This window comes from Sinocyclocheilus anshuiensis, unplaced genomic scaffold (genome assembly GCF_001515605.1).
Source record: "Sinocyclocheilus anshuiensis isolate Anshui unplaced genomic scaffold, SAMN03320099.WGS_v1.1 scaffold101, whole genome shotgun sequence".
Lineage (NCBI taxonomy): Eukaryota > Metazoa > Chordata > Actinopteri > Cypriniformes > Cyprinidae > Sinocyclocheilus > Sinocyclocheilus anshuiensis.
The window spans coordinates 2,135,762-2,157,095 of NW_015540892.1; the positions used below are offsets into that span (position 1 = coordinate 2,135,762).

Consider the following 21,334-nt stretch of genomic DNA (forward strand, 5'->3'; position numbering starts at 1 on the left):
CAACCACGCCTACCTAAAATGGCTCGTTCTAACACGCCCCCACATGTCTACGTCACGATGCGGGAAGATTTGCATAACAACGCCCAAATGTTCACGCAAAGAAAGAAGGCGTAACTTTGATTCTCGCTGTAGTATTGTTGTTGCCGTGTGTTTCGCTGTGAAAGCGAAACTACTTTGTTTGGCCTTCCAAAAGAGGACGATATCCGCTTCGTCATGCCTAGAGCTGATCCGTGCTGGTCGCTGAGGAAATACATCTACTTCGCGCTGTGGATCGCCGGATCGGCTTTCACCGTGGACGAAGTGGCGTCCAGCCCAGGGTCATCACATGTGGTTGCCGCAAGCCCGCCGGCCTCCGCTCACTCTAGCCATAACATTTCCGTCACACACTTGAGGTATCCGGCCAATCACAACGCACTGGATAGCTGGCCAATCAGAGCACACCTCGCTTTTCAGACCGATGAGCTTTGTAAAAATCGACGCGTTTCTGAAAGGCGGGGTATGTGGAAAATAATGTGTTTTTTGAACCTTAAACCGCATAAACACATTGCATTACACCAAATACACAAAAATAATGTTCTTTTTAGCAACATCATATGACCCCTTTAAGGATTGTTTGAAGAAAAAAAAAAATGTGGAAACAGAATTTTTTGTAACATTGTAAAAATCTTTACTGTGATTTTGAATCAATTTAATGCATCCTTGCTAAATAATTTTTTATTTTTATTTTAAAAATTCTTACCCCAGCCTTTGTACAGTAGTGTATATATGTTTATTTTTCCTTTTTAAATGTTTATTTTAGTATAATGATGATTGTGATTTGTACTGATGACATATATTTTTCATTTTTGAAGTTTAAAAAAATTGTATTTATCATGGCAGAAAATACAAAAAATATAAACATGTTGTTCTGGGTATTATTTATTTTAGTATTTATATAATATTATGATGATTGTAATAAGTATTGATGATGATGACGACGAATGCTTGGATTTCGATTTTTTTCTCAGAGGATACAAAAATTCTAGACAGATAGAACAGCACACCACACCTAAAAGCTTACAATTAACTATGAAACAAAGTTTAAATAGTGCCTGGAGTGGAATAAATTGAGTAGTTTAAGGCTAAAATAACTGCAGATATTTGTGAAAAACCAAATGAATAAAGATGAGAGAAATTTCGATACAGCGGTCGCCTTGCAAACACTGTAAAAATCTAGGTTTATGTAGAGTAGAGACCCACAGAGATCAGAGGAAAACATCAGGACCACTTCACAGTAGAGAGCCAGAAAGATCAAAAAGAGCAGAGTTACACCACAGTCAAGAGTGGTAAGAAACAAGCAACATCAACCATCAACACCGAAGAGCATGAAATGCAAGAACATGAGAGAAGAAAGGAGAGACATAGAGAAGGAAATGAAAAGAGACTAACTAAGATGAAGAGGTCGACAGAGAATCACACAGAGAGAAAGTGGGAGGGGGGAGTTAGGCGATGGAGCGTTTCATCAGCGTTGCTGCAGCCACACCTGTCTGTGCTCATTTTTGTGACTATGCAACTGGAACCAGACTACTAGCTGCAAACCACAAAAATGACACAGACAGCTGTGCAATACTCGCCACTGCGCTCCATCGCTCTCAGAAAGAGACAGAGAGTGGGTAAGAGGTTCAAAGAGACCGTGGTAAAGAGACTGAAGAGAATGGAGGAAATAGAGTGAAGAGTGATGGAATGACATCATGTGATGGCAGCTAGAAGAAAAGAGAGAGCAAATGGAGAACTTGAAGTGGAAATGACATACACATAGAGCTGTCACAATTATGGAATTTTGGGTACAATAACTTTTGCAACTAATTACTTAGTCCCTTTTTTGTGCATGACACTTATAATATAAACTTACTACACAAACAGCTTAAGAACTCATATGTTTACCCTGAATTTGAAAAATGTATAATTTCCAGCTGTATAACAGTAATAGTAGACTTAGAGTAAACATTTTATAATACTACTACTACTAATAATAATACTATTGCTCAGGGGAAAATTACATGAATAACAATATTTTAAATATTAAAATATGTATATATTTTTTTTAAATATTACCCAGCCCAACTTAAAGGCACAATATGTAATTTTCGCCGCTAGAGGGCGCGTATTCCAAATAAACAAAGAGACAAAAGTGTAGTTTGATGACGCCGTGACTGAGTGTGGAATCATGGGAGTTGTCATCTTCATCCCCACAGCCGATGCAATCCGACGGGACTCAGGCAGAAATCATGTCCATGGATGAGCTAATGATTTATTAACGTAGTAGAATGAAGCAGGGTGAGGCTGAAAGCCGTCGAAGCGAAACGAGGCCGCTGAACAAGCATGACACACGGCTCTAAAGCAGCAGAGCTTTTTATTATGCCACAGTCGACCGCTTCCGCTCCTTCCGGTCATGCGTATGTGGGGGAAAAAAAGCAGCGCTGTTTTATCATACTAGATACATTTGAAAGTTCTGTTATAATGCTACTCTGTGCGGTCGTCACCGGTCTATTAAAACGCACAACATATTAAAGCGTCTTTGGTGTTTCCATGTTTTCTACAAAACAAAACCGGAAAACGAGGGGTTACTTATGACGTCATTGACAGGCGACACAATGACACTATGGACACGGTCTGTGTCACTAGTTAAAATTGCTTATTTCTCTGGATTTAAACATTCTTCGAAACATTTAGGATAATGTAAGTACACAAGTCCGCAAAATATATAACACTGTTCTAGTGTTTTTTTGGATATTTTAATAAAAAAATCTTACATATTGTGCCTTTAATATATAATTACTAATAATAAATAGTAAATGAACAAAATACAAATATATATCAAATTTAAATAATTATAGTGATAATGATAATAGTTCTCATTTTAATATATACTTTTATTACTATTATTATGCAGTCACTTTCTGTACACTCAACACAGAACAGTTGTGGTTATCTCAAATAATTACCATTAAAGCAAACCATCATGACCAGGTGATTATTGGGCCTAGATGTGTAAATAGTAATATATACTTTAATACAATATATATAAATAGAAATACACACATACTATATGCAAGCATGCGCTGTACCTGCGAAAGTCCAGCAGAGGCCGTGTGGAGGTGGGTATTCCCTTTGCAGGCCAGCTCAAGAAGTGGAACTGAGTGAGGGTACGAGTTTCCTGGGTTTGGACGTTCTTCAGGTAGAAACTCCGCACCAGGAAGTCATTACACCAGATATGCTCAGACACCAGGTTCACCTGAGTATGATAATTAAAGGTGAACATAATATTTGATGTAGTTTACACTACATAAAGCAAACATCTCAGGACATCTTATGAGATTCACAAGTTCACACAAACCTCATAAATGTGGTAGAGAGAAGAGCCCTCATCGGGCCAATAGCGATCACACTGCTTTTCTCCATCCTCAACCAGAGCCGTCATCATCACTATGACTGTACACCCGCTCTCCCAAACCATCTGTGCAATATACATGGCTTACAAAAAATGCCATTTACGCAGTATTTACATAAATACACAGAAAATAAACACTAATTCATAGAACTGTGTAAAATTTTCTAAATACACTACCATTCAAATATGTGGCATCAAGATGTTTTTAAAATGTTTTTTTTTTTACTTCTCTGTTTACCAAGGCTTCAAAACCAAGGCTCCACTTTTATACTTTATTATATTTTAAAGTTGTTGTTTTTTACTTGTGATGGCAAAGCTGAAATTTCTGCAGCCATTACGCCAGTCTTCAGTGTCACATGATCTTTTAGAAATCATTCAATAAACTATTATTAATATTAACCATGAAAACAGCTGGAAACCATGACACATTTTTTTCAGAATTATTTGTTGACGTTTATAAATCAATGTAATGAATGAATGAATGAATGATGCATTTATATAGCGCTTTATTGTGTTTCGCTGTAAAACCAAAGCGCTTTACAATCATCAGCTACAGGTGGAGAGGAGAGTCATAAAGCCAATCAAGTGGTTGGGGATTATTAGGCCATGATTGCCAAGGGCCAGTGGCGGCAATTTGGCCAGGACACCGGGGTTACACCCCTACTCTTTATGAGAAGTGCCATGGGATTTTTAATGACCACAGAGTCAGGACCTCGGTTTAACGTCTCATCCGAAAGACAGTGCTTTTTGACAGTATAGTGTCCCCATCACTATACTGGGGCATTAGGACCCACACAGACCACAGAGTGAGCACCCCCTGCTGGCCTCACTAACACCTCTTCCAACAGCAACCTAGTTTTCCCAAGAGGTCTCCCATCCAGGTACTGACCAGGCTCAACCCTGCTTAGCTTCAGTGGGCAACCAGGGTGTCTTGGGCTGCAGGGTGATATGGCTGTAATGCATCCATGTTGAATATAAGTATTAATATCATTGAAAAAAAAAAGAATTTCATTGACCCCACGACTTTCAAATGGTAGTGTACTTTTCAAGCAACTTGAATATCTTTACATCGAACGACTACATTGCTATTAAATCCACACATGTGACTGACCTGCCAAAAATCAGAGATGGTGTGTGAGAGAGGACCTTGGGTGGCAATATACGCAGGCATCCGGGGATCATGCTCGATCTAAAGGGTCAATAGGAGACAAAAGGTCAGGGGTCAGTGCTTTAACCCTGGATCTCCCCATCACCAAGACAACAGGCCATTAATGTGATCCGAGGCGCATGAAGGCTTAATTGATGATCCCTCGCTCTCGACTACAACAGAGCAGCAGGGGATTCCACACCTACACATCCTGAATGAGATCAATACAATGTAACCATGGCAACACTGAGAGGGGGATTCCGAAACCAGTGGCAGCCTTGCACTTCTATGAGGAATAAATGGATTATCGCCTTGGTAACAGAAAGGGATGCAAGGAAAGGAGGGCTTTCTAGCTTTAGATTTCTATCTTAGATTTCAGCTACAGAGAGCAGGAAAGAGACACTATAATAAAGGCTCTTCAAACTGTCATGTTTCCGATTCTAAAGAAATAAGTCACATGATGAGGTCCAGGGCAAAGAGGACCATCAAGTGCACATACTTACAATGGTGCTGGCGTTGATGTAATCTGTCCTGGAGGGGTTAATCTCAGCCTTCAGCTTCACTCTAGAATGGTCATCTGCAAAAACAACTGAGTTACACACCTAATCCATTAAAAAGAGGAAAAGTCAATCAGGTTGTGTGACGAGACATAGGTTGCGTTCCAATTTGCGTACTTATGCACTACTCTATGCCAGTGTTTCCCAACCGGGGTGCCGTCTGTAGAGAGCAGGGGTGCCGTGTAAAAAATCCTTTTTTTATAAAAGCCTACATTAAAATCTGTCATATAAACTGGTTTCTTTATTAGAAATTAGCCTACTGATTTCCACCATTGATGGACAAATTTTATAATAATATTAAAAATATCTGTATGACATTATATTCTGCAGTTCTTCCTTGTTGTACCGAATATCTATACTTTTCAAATTATCATATCGAAGTTAGAAATTCAAATATTGTGACAATTAATTTTGTAGGGTGCCACAAGTTTGTTAAAAATTTCCAAAGGGTGCCGCGACTAAAAAAAGGTTGGGAAACACTGCTCTATGCCATTAAATAATAGTGTCAGTAATGTGTTCACAACGAAAATTTCCAAAAAGACAAAGTGGACACTAACCCTTCAGACACATTTACATAGAAAATGACGGAGTTTCAAGACAAGCAGGGGGGTAGGGGAGAATTGGGGTCTTACTCACAGGGCACAGCATCGGCGCAGCGGTTCTTCTTGACGTTACTTTCACTCTGGGCAGCTGAGATGGTGCTGGGTTCTGCCTGGTAGGAGCACAGAGCCTCCCACTCTTTGAGCAAACGGTTTTTATTCTTCAGATGATCCTCCATATATGCCTAGAAAGCATGAGAAAAAAACTGAAAAGAGACCCCTGATTTCTCAGCTGCTCATTCATGTGATACTTAAAAAACACATGAAAATTTAGAGAATGCTAATAAACCAACAAAATTAAAACAGAAACAAAACATTCTTTGTAAAAACCATGGCATAAACATGAATGTGTATAAGCAGCTGAAGGGCAATTCATATTCAAAGCATTAAACAAAGTGAAAAAATTAAGGGTTGTTAATTTTGTACAGTGTACACATTTTTACAGTGCAATTAAACAACAATAAGTACAGAGTAAAATTACTTAACATGTACTTACTAGTTACTATAATGTAAAGGTTAGGGTTTGGTTTAGGGTTTGTTATTTGTAATTATACTGTTATTACTATGTTATGTACATGTAACAAGTGTAACACCTTAAAATAAAGTGTCATCCTATAAAGTTTTAATAATCGTTCTAATTCTACGGTAGTATGCAAGTCCACACCAAAACTACTGTATAACGACAACAGCAGAGGAACGATATCATTGGAATCACTTTCAGAATATTTTTTCCAGCTGATGAATGATAAAACACTAACAGCCAATGAGAATCCAATTCAACCTCAAACAGCACAAGCATTTAAAGTGCCAAACGAAAAAAACGGCAGCATGCCTATAACAAACTATAACAGAAAGTTATAGTCCATTGCTGTGGATGCTAATATAGTTATCTTTACAGTTATCATTCTTGGTGTAAATGGGCCTTTAAGTTTATACATTGGAAGCTAATTTTTCCTTTTTTTCTTTTGCATCTGAAAATAGGGGGTTGCATGTCTACCAGTATCATGTGCCCCGTAGAGATATCCATATTAGACTGCGCTGGCTCCTCACACCAGGAGGGGGTGCTGCTGTGCGAACTAGGGCTTGGCTGAGGTGCATCACTGAGCTGTGAGGACACACTGCTGACTCGTGATGTATCCGTTCCTCCCCCACCACCTCCTCCTCCTCCTGGACCCGCACCACCTGCAGCTCCGACCCCGCAGTCCTGCCTTCCGAGAGAGGACTTAGCAGCCATGTGCTGCCGACAAAGGTCCTGAGAAATTAAGAAAAGACTACTGACAAATTGCAGCACATGCTGCATATGCAATTCACGGTAACTAATTATTGCAGCTAATCAATTTGCTCTGGTTTGCTTATGCTCAAATCAAATAAATCTGATCACATTAGTGTCCGACAGTAACATGCCATCACGAGCAAAAAATCACTGCTAAAATCAGTTGGGATTAAAATAGCTTGGTTGCAGAGAATGTTTGTACTGCAGAGAAGTGATGCAGTGCGCATGCCAAACATTTCCAAACCTGGTACTCATAATGCGTCACATTTCCTGCTTCAGGTCCAAGTCCCAGTTTCCTTGAGGCCAACTGGCGGGCATGGGTGCGCAGACAGGCGATGGTCAGTGCCCCCACCAGGAGTCCACCCACACAAGCCACACCCACAAACATGAGGAACACCCAATGGGTGTTGTCACGTACACGTGTTGCCACTGGCAATGCATGACCATCGTTCTTCTGGAAAAATGGAGAGATGAAAACAAACATATGAATCACAAATCATTAATACATCCCATAGCCCCAATTAATGTTGTTACCATCAAACTAACAGATACAAACAAGAGATGTAACCCTATTAATAAGCTGGTGTGGTGGACATTCTGGCGCACTATGGCTGCCGTCACATCATCCAGGTGGATGCTGCACACTGGTGGTGGATGAGGAGATACCCCCTGACAATGTAAAGCACTTTGAGTGCCTAGAAAAGCGCTATATAAATGTAATGAATTTTTATTAATTAAAAATTATTATTATTTACTATCCTAGAGGAACCATGAAGGACTGTGCATCTGTGACATTTTGAAATGGAAAAGTGAAGAGAGTCCATGAGGGAAAGATGAGTATTAAAACCGAACATTTCAAACAGGACTACCCATCCCACCCTGCTGTCTGGAAGTATGATCTCAGTGGGGTCACTGGTTGCTATGGCAACATCACAACGTTTGACGTAAGCGCCATGGCCATTAAAATGACAATAGACACAAAGCAAGGAACTGATGCGAGAAAACAGCGGAAAATACTATATAAATCGTTTATTACAAGGCATTTCAACACATATGAATCCCATAATATTCTCTAGTCCTCTGCTGCAATGATGCAAACCAGCACACAGGAGCCAGGGCATTACATCATCACTCCTGTGCACACCGCACTGACCTTGTCGCCACAGCAACCATCTTTACCTGTGCGGAGATTCTGAGTGCAAATCATTCTGATTGGTCATTTTTATTGCGCGTTCTTTATTTCAACAAATCACTGAGCAGTTCAAAGAAAACAGTTTAACGATTGCTGCAGGTTCCTAGATTCAAATAAAAACAGGCTGGCCCGTCTTTAAGGTGGCAAGTAAACTCATTTATTACAATTCTGATTCATGAGCCTGAAACCACTGACTTCGAAGGGTGCGTAAAATGAATGAATGCTGGGAAAAACAAGGAGTTAGACAGTATGTGGTAAAAACGGTCACATTTTCATATTTTTTTCCCGCAACATGTAGTCTGTAAGAGATTTCTAACGTTAAGCAAAAAACGCTGTCAACGAAATCAAGTAAACTGAAATGACAGGTATTCACCTATTCACGGGATAAAAGCAAATTTATTTGCTTTTTGATATAATGTAAGATGACATTAACACAACATAACATTTCATTAAGTTCAAGAGAAAGTTTAACTCACCAAAAAAACAATAAACTAATGGAGAATGGAAAGCGCTCGCGCCCGCTGGTCCGCCGAAGATGAGCAGAAATCTGTACGTGCAATAACCGTAGAGCTCTTTTTTCCCGCCGGTTTGACATTTGAATTTCGTTCAGTTTGGTTAGGAACTGTAATGGCTGGTAAGTTTAAGTTCGCGGGAAACGAACAACGGTGACGGAGCTCAACATCGTGATGTTTGGCGGCAATGTTGTGTTCTGAGGGGAGAAGCATTTGGGATGCCAATCGGCCGCGCGCTTTGGAGTCGTGAACGCGCCTGACAGTTTGACACGTATGATGTCGTTGTCATAGCAACAAAGCAAATGAGACGGGGGTGGGTGTCAGGGGTCTTGTGAGATATCCTCAAGCATAGAAGAGACAGAACTTCGTGGGAAAGGGCTAAACAACGGGCACACAAGTTAAGACATAGTGTTTACTGTTTAAGTTTCTGCACATCCTTACCTCCCCAACACCTGCCTGAAGCACCTTTAGACCAGTCTCTGATTCTAGAAGGTTCTTTTGAGCCACTGCATGTGAAACAATAAATGTGAAGACAGTCACAGACAGCTTATTCTAACGTTATCTCAACATAATTGTTTTTGTAAGCTGATACAAATAAATAAGACATTTACATGTACTCTTTGCCAGTCTGCTGAATAAAGCAATAAACCACTAGAGGTTTTGCATTACAGTGATTTTATCATGTGGTAAATATCACTGTAGTGCACAGCTTCAAGTAGCTTTTTGCTGTTAGCTGCAGTAACCGCAATATGATCAAATATACCAATGTTTAGTTAATATTTACATTATTTATACTAGTCCTATATAGGCTTGGTACATTAAATTCAGCAGATGTGGGTCACATGTGTATTCAGACGTGACAGTTTTGTGACTTTTAGTCTAGGTCTTGAGGACAGCTAATATATTAGTGTACATCTAAATGTTGTCAAAATTAATTCTTCATACATAAAAAAAAACAGGCTTTCTCTTCCAGAAACAGACCAAAAATACTGATGACTCATGCTGCACTCACTCATTTTGTCAAATCAAATGCTCTTTAGAATAAGAATGCTCCTCCCCTAATAACACTTACCTCTGACTAATGGCAACTCAGTGGTAATATAAAATAAAAGCCATCTGCTATTTAAAAAAACCCTCTGTCATCCCCGAATGTCCAATTTATTTCAAGACAACAATACAAAGCCTATCAGGTATTTAACTTTTACATTAATTTGTAATTCTTTTGAGCCATTATTGTGTCTCACTCAGAAACAATTGTGTGACAGACATCACTCTTAACAGACATTAAACATTGTCTTCATTACTTACCAGCTTTTTCGGACACCTCACTTGCTGTTAAATTCTGTCTGTTTGGGAGCACCCGGAAAGTGACAGCTGGACCAACCACACTGTACAGCAGAAGTTTTGATCACATGCAAGTTTGCCATATGATTATGTGCAGGGTTTGAAGTTAACTTTTTTACTCATCAGCCAATTTGGCTTCATACTATTAGAAATAAACCAGATTATAACAATGTAAGCTTAGATTTAAATATATTTATTAATAAATCTGAATCTGAATCATTGAATGGCTTTCCGTTTTATGACCTTTAATCATTGTTTGCAGATACCATAAAAATCTAATAAAATACAAACAAATTCTCTGTGAATCAATTTTCACATTCAAATTGTAAATGCATGCCATGGTGTGGTGCTTCTCATCCATTGGGAAGTCGTCTTTAAGCTTTGTCTTGGAGGCTCATATTAATGGAAGGGCTCTGATAGTGATGGCATGCAAAGTGATGACAATTTATGAATCAAAACTTGTCAAATTAACTAGTGAGTTTACCCACCTCGGTTGATTTTCATCCGCATTTGGTGGGTTGGCGGGTGTTAATTTCAGACCCTGATTATGTGTGATAGATATTGGGATTCAAGCAATAAAGGGAGGACAAGCAGTGAAGCAAATCCACTTTTGAGGTCAGTTAATTCCACTGCCTTTTCTCTCTCATTCTTTCTCTCTTAGCCATCCCCCTCTGTCCTCCAAGGACAATGGATCAAGGTTCCAGCTCACCACAGTTTGATTTAGTTAAATGAGTTAGTGGGATTAGCATTTGCTTCCTAACCACATCAACAAACAGCAATCAAGACTGTTTGCATTGATAAAATAATTGTCAAATAAATAAACCATTGGTTAAGCTAAGTTAGGTTAAAAAGCTTGCCTCTGTCTTCCCATGTCTTCAGATTCTGTGTTAGTAAATGCCTTTGCAAGCTTTGTGAATTAAATGAAGCTTAGGGGTTAGTATACTTTCAAAATCTAATCAAAGCCCACCACCAAAGCAAAATCTGGGACTATACTCAGCGGTTTCCACCTCCCTGCTCTAAACCTAGGCCTACCTGATATTGATGAAAGAGCCAGTGGTGAGATGGATCCTCTCAGCAAGGGTCTTCAGTAGATGAACCCCATCGGACAGAGTGAGAAGGCTGTAGAGACACATACACATTCATACGCCCACATGCACACACACTTTCACAAGCACAAACTAACACAGAACCCACGAAAACAACACACAAACAGACTCTCCACTGAATAGCCAGTTTGACGTGTGCCCCCAGGTCCTTCGTTAATGTAGTGTTTTGAAAACAAAAATCACATGACTACTTTACTTTCAGACAAAAGAAACACCCACATAGACTAACACTCAGTCCAACAGTCTAAACTGTTAGTTGTACCTCTGATTGGTGACAATGTATCCAAATTCCTCCTTTAACTTGGTTTCATTCTTTCCTGGCTTAACACTCAAGGCTCCCTTTCCAAGTAGTCCATCCTCTTGTTTGAGAGATGAAGGCCCTAGTGCACTAGCACCTATTGGGATGGAGTTATCCTGGGAGGCCCCTTGGGAACCCTTGGGGGAGGTTTTGGGGCCGGGGTTGAGTGGAGAATTGAAGGAGGAATTTGTAGCCGGGGCAGAAGCCTTCTCCACCACATGGGTCATCTCCCCCTCCGTAATCTTTATCTGATAGAGCACATAAGACATGCCATGTCAAGTTAACTGCTTATAGATAATAATGTGTTCCATGTATGATGTACACTGAAAAAAAATTAATTGAGAAATTGCAGGTAAAAAAAATACAGTTACAAAGAAATGGCAAATAACACATTTCTTTCAAATTACATTTCTTGTAAAATGTACTTCATTAGTCTTTGTTTTATTTGCAATTTCTAGTCTTTTCTCTCTTATTCTCTTTAAAATGCTTTTGAGAGGGCCATAAAGCAGCATATGTTTATTTTCTAACCAACCATGATTATTGATGCAACAGGGCCGAAAGGGTGAGGAAAGGGTATCATGTTGCAGCAGTAATGAAGCACCTAAAATACTGTGTTCAGATATAAACTAATGTTGGCTAAGAGGCCTAAAAGATAAAAGACCTACAAAACAAATCACACATAATCATGCCTCATGTTTCCCACATATAATATGTTTATGTTCATAATATTTTGAGTTAACAATTGCTGCCCCCTGCAGGTAATATATAGCATTACTACTGAGATCAACCAAACCTTGTAATATTACTAAAGGCTGGAATACTCTACATAACTTTTTTACAGTTTGGACGAGTCAAAGCCAGTCTGCAGAGCTGACAGATTTGACAGTAAATTGAATAGTGTTTGATGGGCACCTACTTCAGTTTTTAGCTGCAGACTATGATTCCATCGAGTCAATGTTTGATATTTTAAGCCAGATATTTTTTGTTTTAATTTTTCATGTGTCTCCCAGCAGCATTTCTGTGTGAGTTTATTGTATTTGGAATGAACTGAAAGTCTGGAGTACATGATCCTCTGCTGTTTTAGGGTGGGATGTCCAGTTTTTCCTCTGTAGCAATTTACAAGTTGGCAAGTGTATGATGTCTAGTGTTTTAAAAATCTAATCAGAATTTAAGTCAGGTAGTGTAGTCCAGCCTTAAATCACTTAAAAACAGCAGAAACATTTTGATGCTCACCACTTTTGGAGACACAGAGGAATCCTTTGTTTCAGCTGAATGAAGGAAATCAAGCAGTTATGACTTTACATATTTTTTGGAGCTCCAACTATATGGTGTGTATATCTTGAAGTTGTATACTGATATTCTATAAAAAGTTAAATCTAAGGGTGCTCACGTTTTCTCTGATTGTTTGTTGGTTCATTTTGCAGGAGCTGAAGGACAGTAAACAGACGCTCCATCTCTTCAGGGTTCAGATGGTTTAGATCAAATCCGTGTTGCAGGAGCAGCTCATTTAGGCTCTGTTGAGTGGTTCCTAGGGTCAGAGTTCAGAAGTCATTGCCAAAATAAGCAAATACTTTGTAGGAACACATTTTTAAAAATGATAAACATTAACACTATCTCACCACTGTGCCCAGGAAACACTCCATACTTCTGAGGACCTTTCTTTTGCTCCTGTTGGCTATTGATCTTTTCATCCTGGGAGAATAAGTCTTTGTTATAGTCCTTGTAGTCAAGCGGGAAGTCCAGATCCTGGAAAAAAGATGAGGTGGAGGGAGGTGCTGCCACGCGATGGCGTGATGTGGGCTGTGCAGGCGAAGAAAGGAGGAGAGTCATCAGATCCTGCAGAAGCTGATCATCTTTATCTAGAGATGGAGGAAGTGGTGAATTTCCCCTAATGCGAGAGGAGGCTGGTGGGTACCTGCCTCCCTCTACCAGGTTCAAAGAACGCTCCTCTTCATCTTGGTAACCATACTGTAAGGCAAAAAGACATGATGATGGACTTAAAGAGAAGTAGTTGAAGACCAATGCTCCATGCTATAGTCAGTTGAGTGTAACAAAAGGGCTTTGTGTTTGGGCTCTCACTCGCTGGTAACTATAAGGATCCAGGCTCTGCATATGGAGAGATGACTGAGGTGGATCAACAATCATGTAGTCCATATAGGGCTGCACCATTTTGGGTTTGAGCTGGTTTGTAGGGCCACTCTGAGACCTTTAATAATGGAGAGATTCAGAAAGAAATCAATGCAGTGAAATAAAAAAGGGAAATTGAGAGAAATGTGATTACATGACAAAAGTATAAGTTACTCTGTGGATGGGCCATTCTTTATCCCAGAAGAAAGTGGGATCTTCGGAACTTTGCTAAGCTCTTTCTTAATCATTGATTGGGTGACGTCATCCTGCCAAGTTAATCCTGCAAAATAATTCACATTGGCTCAGAGCAACCAAAAAGCTTTATAATGTTTGTAAATGACAAAATAAGAATTTCAATGATAAAGAAAAGGAAAAATATAGTTTAAAACACGTGTCACATAAGTTCTTATGTACTCTTTGTATTTGTTTTGGATTCTAACAATGTAATTTGTGGTAACCATTAAGTAATAGCATTACATATTACTAAAAGTAATATCATGAGTTATTAATATGTATTTAAGCTTTTCAAGCATTTCACAAGGTAAGGATTCACAATTGCCTGCAGTGGTCCTCTATATGGTATATTATCATAACGTTTTCTTTTTAAGAATTAAAAAGGCTTTTTATGCCCTTTTAACTTTATGCCCTAAAAAATAAAAAACATTCTTCATAGAAGTGGTGTTTTAAGTCATTTCTATGAATTGCATTTTAATGTATTTTTTATTCAATTAATAGATCCAGACAAAAAATGGGCATCATGTCATTGACTGTCATGTACATTTACACATATTTACGTATTAATTTGGCCTTGGTTACTGTGGCAACATGTGGACCATTTTCTGTCACATGCCAGTGGATGAATCATCACTTGGCCCATTGTGTTTACATTGTATCGTTGCTATGGCAACCACCATTTTTTCAAGCAGGTAAAAAGTGCTTAGAAATTCAGTCTGCACTAGAGAAGCATTTTCAAATTTCCATGTGAAACTCACCTTCCTTCATAAGCGTCTGCAGTAATGACTGCAGTCTGTCCAGTAGAACTGCAGTCACCCTGTAGCGAAACCTTTCCTGCTTTTGTGTAAGACACTGACCAAACAGCTCATCTGTAACACACATACAGAAACCTTACACTATATCTTTTGTAGGAATACAGACAGTGGACATTGTCTGCTGAGATCAGCTTTTTATTAATTTATTTGTGATAGTCACAAACAGACCAAAAAAAATACACGATATGTTATAAACATTTTTCTGAGGATCTCTTCCTTTCTATGTTTCACTTTCTCACCCCTGCTCTTTCTGCTTCTATTTGACATAAACAGAGACTAGGAGAGGGTGAAGTTGTGTGATGTCACAGTTGCCATGGAAACGGTTGAAGAACACTGGGTAAAACCAGGTGCTGGTGAAAGTGAGTGTTTACTGTGTAGTCAATGATTTTTTTAGACACTCTACTGCACATAGCTTTAGCTAACAGCTACAAAATAGTCAAAGATCAAACCTATATATATATATATATATATATATATATATATAACAATCATTACAATATATATATTTTTATATATAATAAAGTCAGCAGATTTATCAGCATTACAGTGAAGACTAAAGTAATTATATATACACAAAATGACAAAAGGATGGCAAGACTAATGCATGAAAGCTAAATAAAATAAAAGATTGTAGGATGGCGCTGATACCATTACGTTGTGCCATAATTACACAAATGTTCCAGGGACTCTAAGGCATACGGCAAGTATTATCATTATTTTGCTTTTTTTTGTTCAGTAATGAGCTACATTGTACAAGGGTCAAAAACTGAAACTGTAAAATATGGCAGCACTCACCATCCCAGCAAACCTGACCACTGAAGCACAGGCCTCCATCAAACAGACAGCCTTGACAGAGAGAAATAGAAAAAGAGAAGAGAGAGTATGAAAGGGTAATTGTTTTTCTGACATTTGACAAAATAGACCCGCACAGACCCTCTTTTCTCATATGTGAGCAGGTTGTTTCAAGATTTATACTAGCTCACAGCAGCACAAACATGCCATAGATGTGAGTTCCAGTTCCAGAAAGAGCTAAATACAGACCACAAGCACAGATCTGACCATTTCAGCACCATATGTCAGTGTGTGCAATTGATTATCAGACACTGTCAGTCCGTTTAACACCATAGTAACAAACAAGAAAAACCAACCACCATAATGGACATTAGTAAAGATTTGCCAGAATGCTGTGAGACAAAACAAGCAAGAGCGGCTCCAACTGCCATCTGCATCTCCGTACAAATGCTCGCTAATATGATTTACACAAAAGAATTACAAATTACTGAAAAAAAAGCAATATCAAGATCTGTAGGACAAGCTAATTGTTAAAGTTTGTTTGAAAGCATACCAAAATGTGCACTCTGCCAGCTTTCCATTTCCTCCAGTACCCTCGTGCTCCCTCAAACATACACACACACTTGAGAGTTGGGCAGACACACTAGTCATACATAACTTAATCATTGAGATGAAAGCTGGTTACATGAGTGTCTGCTGTACGCCTCCTCTATCAAAACAAATGTAAAGTCTTACTGAGATTGTATACTAGGCAGTAGAGAAGAGCTCATTGTGCATCGTTTCTCAATCTAGAAACAATAATTTCACATTTTCTATCTCTTCTGCCACCTTTGACTCATGGAGATCAATTCGCCTTCCTACACAACAGATCTCTCATAGCTTTATGAGACATTCCCACAGAGTTCAGTATGCTTCTGAGTGATGTGTGCCCTCACCGTGACGGCTGTTATAAGAATGACGTGGGATGGCTCTTCAGTGGTGAGTCAGCCTGCAGAAGAGGAGCTAATACAAATGCAATGCACAAGCGAACATACCATCTCTTTAGGACACATGTACTCCGACCCTCCTCGCAAACATGATACACCCCATCAACTTCAAATCAATTGAGAACAATTGTTCTCAAATCGACCCATTGTGCGCCATTACAGATTGACTACTTCCGCTGTCCATGGTGCTGAATTTTCACACCACAACAAACGGAACAAGACCTCTCAGCAACTGACTATGGCCGCGAATGAAAGTCGTAAAATGTTTATGAAGAATTGTTCAAATTATAGTAATTAATGACACTAAATAATCATATAGTACCAGAATAAAAACAGTGATAACTCTTCCCAACACAGCTAAGGCAGCTCGCGTTGGTGGAGTTATAAATTTCTACTAGACTGGCAGTGTAGGCTGCGTTATTGCGGGGTCTATGAATCATGCCGTTATCTGATGTCGCCAGATCGCCAAAAGCTGCCATCCCCTTTTCCAGAGAATACGAACGTTATATAATACAGTAAATAAACAAGAAAAAATAATGCAATTAAATAAATTCTAATTTTGTACAATTCACACGTTTTTAAAGTCTTAAAAGCTTTTAATTCAAAAAGACTTTCTAACATTCTCAATGAACATCCTGATTTCACTCATTACCAACACCACAAACTTAGCTTAATAATAGTGAATTTCATTTTGACTAAAACAATTCAGGTAACATTTAAGCTAAAACATTTAGCCAAAATAAGATTAATTGAATGCTAATAATTCAAATATAAATTACTATTTTATCATAATCTTAAAGACAATATTTGAAAACATGAGGCACATTCTCTAGGATGAAACATTATTTTCAAGCGCTGCCATTCATCCCACCCGAGACAAGCTTGATCTCATCTACGTCAACGTTTACAGCAAGCACACGATTTTTTTTTTTTTGACAAAATTCTATTAAATGCATGTAACAAATTTACAAATAGCGTTTTGCATGCATGTTCATACTTCTTGTGCAGGTGTTCAAAATCAAAACATAACGCGTTTTTACCAATTCCTAATGCATCTTTAGATGATGAATGTCACATTATAAGCATTTAAGTAAAACAAAACAAAAAATTAGTCTATATTGCATATGCATTAAATGTAAGTTGAGGGGAGGGGGTGCGTGCATATTAAAAGCTGATATTTAATACTAATCGTTTTCCGCAGTTGAATCATGCATCATTCAGTCAGCTGAAGTTAACCTGTGGCTCTTGCTCTTGACGTACCGTATCTATCACCGGTGCCAAGCTGACAACACGCAGTCGCCAAACAGACAAGCATCCACAGACGCGCCGTTTTCATCTTCCCTCGGCTTCTCTTTCCTCTATTCTCGTTTACACCGACATATTTAGATGACACGGCGAGCAGTGTGATGTTGCGCGTGTGCCAAACTCCACAAACACGAGACTTGGGTAAGAGTGCGATAAAGATGAGTGTTTACGAGAAGGAGCACCAGTGCGCTCCCGAAGGGAGGGGGTGAGAGGACCGGACAGACAGAAAACCCGGAAAGTGGGCACGACAATCAGTACAGTAATGCGGTTATTTTGAGTAATACACAAATTACGTCATAATGGCCATTATTGGTCTGGGTACTGGACTTCATGCTTACAAATTCAAGACACGTGACATGCTCAGAAAATAGCATTAATGGAAGACATGACAACAAGGCATCAAAGGTGTATTGGTTTTATTAAGAACTTCACAAAGTTGAGTGTATGGCAACACTTCAAGTGCTACAGTATATGAGTGCACAAACTCTCCATGTTTGTCCAAGTGATAAATGAATGGACATATGTAGACAAATAGACAGATGGCAATGATGAGAAAATGAATGAGAGTGGAAAAAGTGATATTGATTTCCCTAGTAATGACGTCCATGAATCCCATCTGTGTGGTTCTGGAGAATCCCTCTCACAGACTAGTCCACAGTGACTGTGCTTCTTACAAAAGGGAAGTGCTCAAAGAAGCCCTGCATATTACAACACAGTTAGAACAACCCAAAACAGGCTTGGTAAACATTCATAAGACAATTGTTAAAGGTACAGTTCAGCCAAACATTCACCCTCATGTTGTTTCCTTCTTCCATGATACAGAAAAGTTTTGTATTGGTCATGCCTTTCTACTCAATTATAATGAATAGAGTATGAGGCTTTAAAATCATTATTATGCGTGGATCTTTTTAATATATGTGACCCTGGACCACAAAACCAGTCATAAGGGTCAATTTTTTTAAATATTTTTTTTTTTAAAAAGCTGAATAAATAAGCTTTCCATTGATGTATGGTTTGTTAGGATAGGACAATATTTGGCCGAGATACAACTATTTGAAAATCTGGAATCTGAGGGTGCAAAAATATCAAAATACTGAGAAAATCGCCTTTACATTTTTCCAAATGAAGTTCTTAGCAATGCATATTACTAATCGAAGAAGCTCAAAGTGCACAAACTCTCCATGTTTGTCCAAGTGATAAATTAATGGACATATGTAGACAAATAGACAGATGGCAATGATGGATATGATGAGAAAATGAATGAGAGTGGAAAAAGTGATATTGATTTCAGATTTCAGATTTGTGACAATTAATTTTCACATATCGTGTTTGGTCTCGTTCTGTATCGCGTATCTTGTCAGTGTCTGCGCTTGCTTGGCCATTTGTTGCGGAGAAAATAAGGAAAGTGTGTCCAGCTGAATTAATTTAGTATTTTGTTAGACGGGTAAGTTATAAAAAAGCTTAGTTTACCACAACAGCGGTCGCGGCAGCCGGCGCGTGACGGCCTCCTCGTGTGAAGACCGAAGAGTGTAAAGACCATCGACTCTACCGTGCGACTCCACCGGCCAGGGACACCGGCAAATTGGCTATTGCTAAAAATATACCCAAGCGACTTAAGACTTTTTTGTGGTCCAGGGTCACATATTATTCACCAAAAACTCAATATTATGATACTGATTCATGGCACTTTTTTGCCAACTTCTCCTGTGTTCCATGGAAGAAATCAAGATATACAGATTTGAAATTACATTAGGAGAAATGACAAATTGAAAATAAAACGACATTTCATTTGTGCTGAAAATCCTTTACCTGTTTCTGGTCAAAAATGACAGGCCTTTTAAAAATTGTTTGTAAATTTACCTTAAAGAGGGTGGTGGTCTGGAGAACTCCAGATGTGCAGCACATTTCACGAATGGAGTGCATGGCAAGTTGTGGTGCCCCGAGATCCAGGACTGCCATTCCTAAACGAGCTGCTAAAATCGGCCCAATTGTTGTTCCACATGGACTGTCATTCCTAACCATCACATCCTGTGTTTTATAAAAAAAAAAAAGGAGATTTCACTTGACAAGACACATCTCATGCTGTTTCTAATATCAATGTCCATTCCACACAGAGAGAAGAGAGCTCATTTCTATCAGTTTTAATTGTGTATTCAAAGAGGGGATATGGTGTCCTGGTGACCAAGACAAGATTTTTTTTTTCACCCTTTCTACATCATTCTGCTGCACTCTTCTGTTTAGTGTTTACTCTTCTTGTGAGCAGCCTGTTGCTAGGAGCAGTGTTCATGCATTTAGATGGTCTGCAGACAGATCACATTCTCTTGATATACACAAACATCAACAAACACTAAATCCCTACCAACAAAAACAAACCACACGATATCCTTCTTAGATTTCACTTCTTCAGAGCAGTGATACTAATTTTAACTTAGTTTATGAGGATCACTTTAACCCATTTATATGGCAGAAGATTCTTGGGACAGATGGTGCAGCAGGATGTAATGAAATATAAGGGAGGGGGAATGTTCTGCTTACCTGCAGAGGTACGCCCACTTTTCCAGCAATCTCTCGTAATATGGAAGCAGTTACAGCAGTGGTGGCATAGCGCTGGCTACTGTTAAACTTTATGACTGGACCCTGATCCAGGACACACAATGTGAGCGATTTAGCTGATTGGGCTGTGCTAAGGTCTTCATGAATAGGAGGCATTAGTGTGTGTGTTTGTTACCTTATGAAAAGCAGGCCTGTGGTTTTCCTCATGTTTCTCCCTGTAAAAAGAATGATACGTCATGTGTAGATCATACCTCACAAAACTAAACATACAGATACTTGTATTTGTGGTTTATGAGGCGCAATGGCTTTTATACTGTATAAACTCTATTTTCTATCCCTCTACCCTAAACCTACCCCTCACAGAAAACTACTGGCAATTTTTACATTTTGAAAAACACAGTTTAGTATGTTTTTAATCCATTTGCTTTATGGTCCATGGTCTTCATAAACCATGTTTACGTTGTAATACCCATGTCATTATGCACATTTGTGTCCTCATAATCCATATATTCAAGAACGCACAGAGTAATGGCAACTTGGAGCAGAAAAAAAGAAATTCCTGGTAAGTGATTGATATAATTTTTTTGCACATATACACACAACATTATATTAAATTAAATTGTATATTCACATAACATATATGGACATACTACTGTTCAAACATTTGGGCTCTGAAAGATTTTTTTCTAATGTTTTTTAAATAAGTCTCATATGCTCCCCATTAAGTCTCTTAGGCTGAATTTAATAAAAAAATAAGGACAATTTTAATAAAATGTAAATAATTTGGTGCTCAAGAATGTTGAAAACAATTGTACTGCTTAAAATGTTTGTGGAAACAGCAATACATTTGTTTCAGAAGTCCTTGGTGAATAGAAAGTTAAAAATAATTTATTTAAAATGGAAGTAACAATGTAAAAGTAATTACTCTTCGTTGTGATCCATTCAATGCAAACCAGTTTTTTTTTCTTAAAAAAAAAATAAAAAAATCGTACTTACGCCAAGCTATTGAATAGTAGTGTAAAAAAAAATAAAAATAATAATAATAATATATATATATATATATA

At 38.5% G+C, this 21,334-nt stretch overlaps 2 protein-coding genes across 4 annotated transcripts in view; both read right to left on the reverse strand.

Annotated features, from left to right (window-relative positions):
- Positions 1 to 17,988, reverse strand: part of LOC107688841 (receptor-type tyrosine-protein phosphatase-like N) — a 21,127-nt gene extending 3,139 nt beyond the window's left edge. The window contains exons 1-19 of one of the 2 annotated variants that reach the window (XM_016486646.1): positions 17,673 to 17,988; positions 15,430 to 15,480; positions 14,578 to 14,688; positions 13,760 to 13,865; positions 13,538 to 13,664; positions 13,078 to 13,426; positions 12,849 to 12,986; positions 12,692 to 12,726; positions 11,423 to 11,706; positions 11,087 to 11,173; positions 10,019 to 10,098; positions 9,152 to 9,216; positions 7,251 to 7,460; positions 6,731 to 6,985; positions 5,771 to 5,918; positions 5,081 to 5,154; positions 4,542 to 4,619; positions 3,377 to 3,496; positions 3,108 to 3,274 (exon numbers count right to left, since the gene is read on the reverse strand). In XM_016486646.1, the coding sequence (XP_016342132.1) occupies positions 3,108 to 3,274; positions 3,377 to 3,496; positions 4,542 to 4,619; positions 5,081 to 5,154; positions 5,771 to 5,918; positions 6,731 to 6,985; positions 7,251 to 7,460; positions 9,152 to 9,216; positions 10,019 to 10,098; positions 11,087 to 11,173; positions 11,423 to 11,706; positions 12,692 to 12,726; positions 12,849 to 12,986; positions 13,078 to 13,426; positions 13,538 to 13,664; positions 13,760 to 13,865; positions 14,578 to 14,688; positions 15,430 to 15,480; positions 17,673 to 17,748 (2,561 nt within the window). In that variant the 5' untranslated portion in view covers positions 17,749 to 17,988. The remainder of the gene's footprint in view (positions 1 to 3,107; positions 3,275 to 3,376; positions 3,497 to 4,541; positions 4,620 to 5,080; positions 5,155 to 5,770; positions 5,919 to 6,730; positions 6,986 to 7,250; positions 7,461 to 9,151; positions 9,217 to 10,018; positions 10,099 to 11,086; positions 11,174 to 11,422; positions 11,707 to 12,691; positions 12,727 to 12,848; positions 12,987 to 13,077; positions 13,427 to 13,537; positions 13,665 to 13,759; positions 13,866 to 14,577; positions 14,689 to 15,429; positions 15,481 to 17,672) is intronic. The other variant, XM_016486647.1, reaches the window with a different exon arrangement.
- Positions 17,989 to 18,118: 130 nt separating this feature from the next.
- Positions 18,119 to 21,334, reverse strand: part of LOC107688842 (aspartyl aminopeptidase-like) — a 9,531-nt gene continuing 6,315 nt past the window's right edge. For both annotated transcript variants that reach the window (XM_016486648.1, XM_016486649.1), the window contains exons 12-15: positions 20,446 to 20,485; positions 20,253 to 20,354; positions 19,578 to 19,745; positions 18,119 to 18,415 (exon numbers count right to left, since the gene is read on the reverse strand). In XM_016486648.1, the coding sequence (XP_016342134.1) occupies positions 18,365 to 18,415; positions 19,578 to 19,745; positions 20,253 to 20,354; positions 20,446 to 20,485 (361 nt within the window). In that variant the 3' untranslated portion in view covers positions 18,119 to 18,364. The remainder of the gene's footprint in view (positions 18,416 to 19,577; positions 19,746 to 20,252; positions 20,355 to 20,445; positions 20,486 to 21,334) is intronic.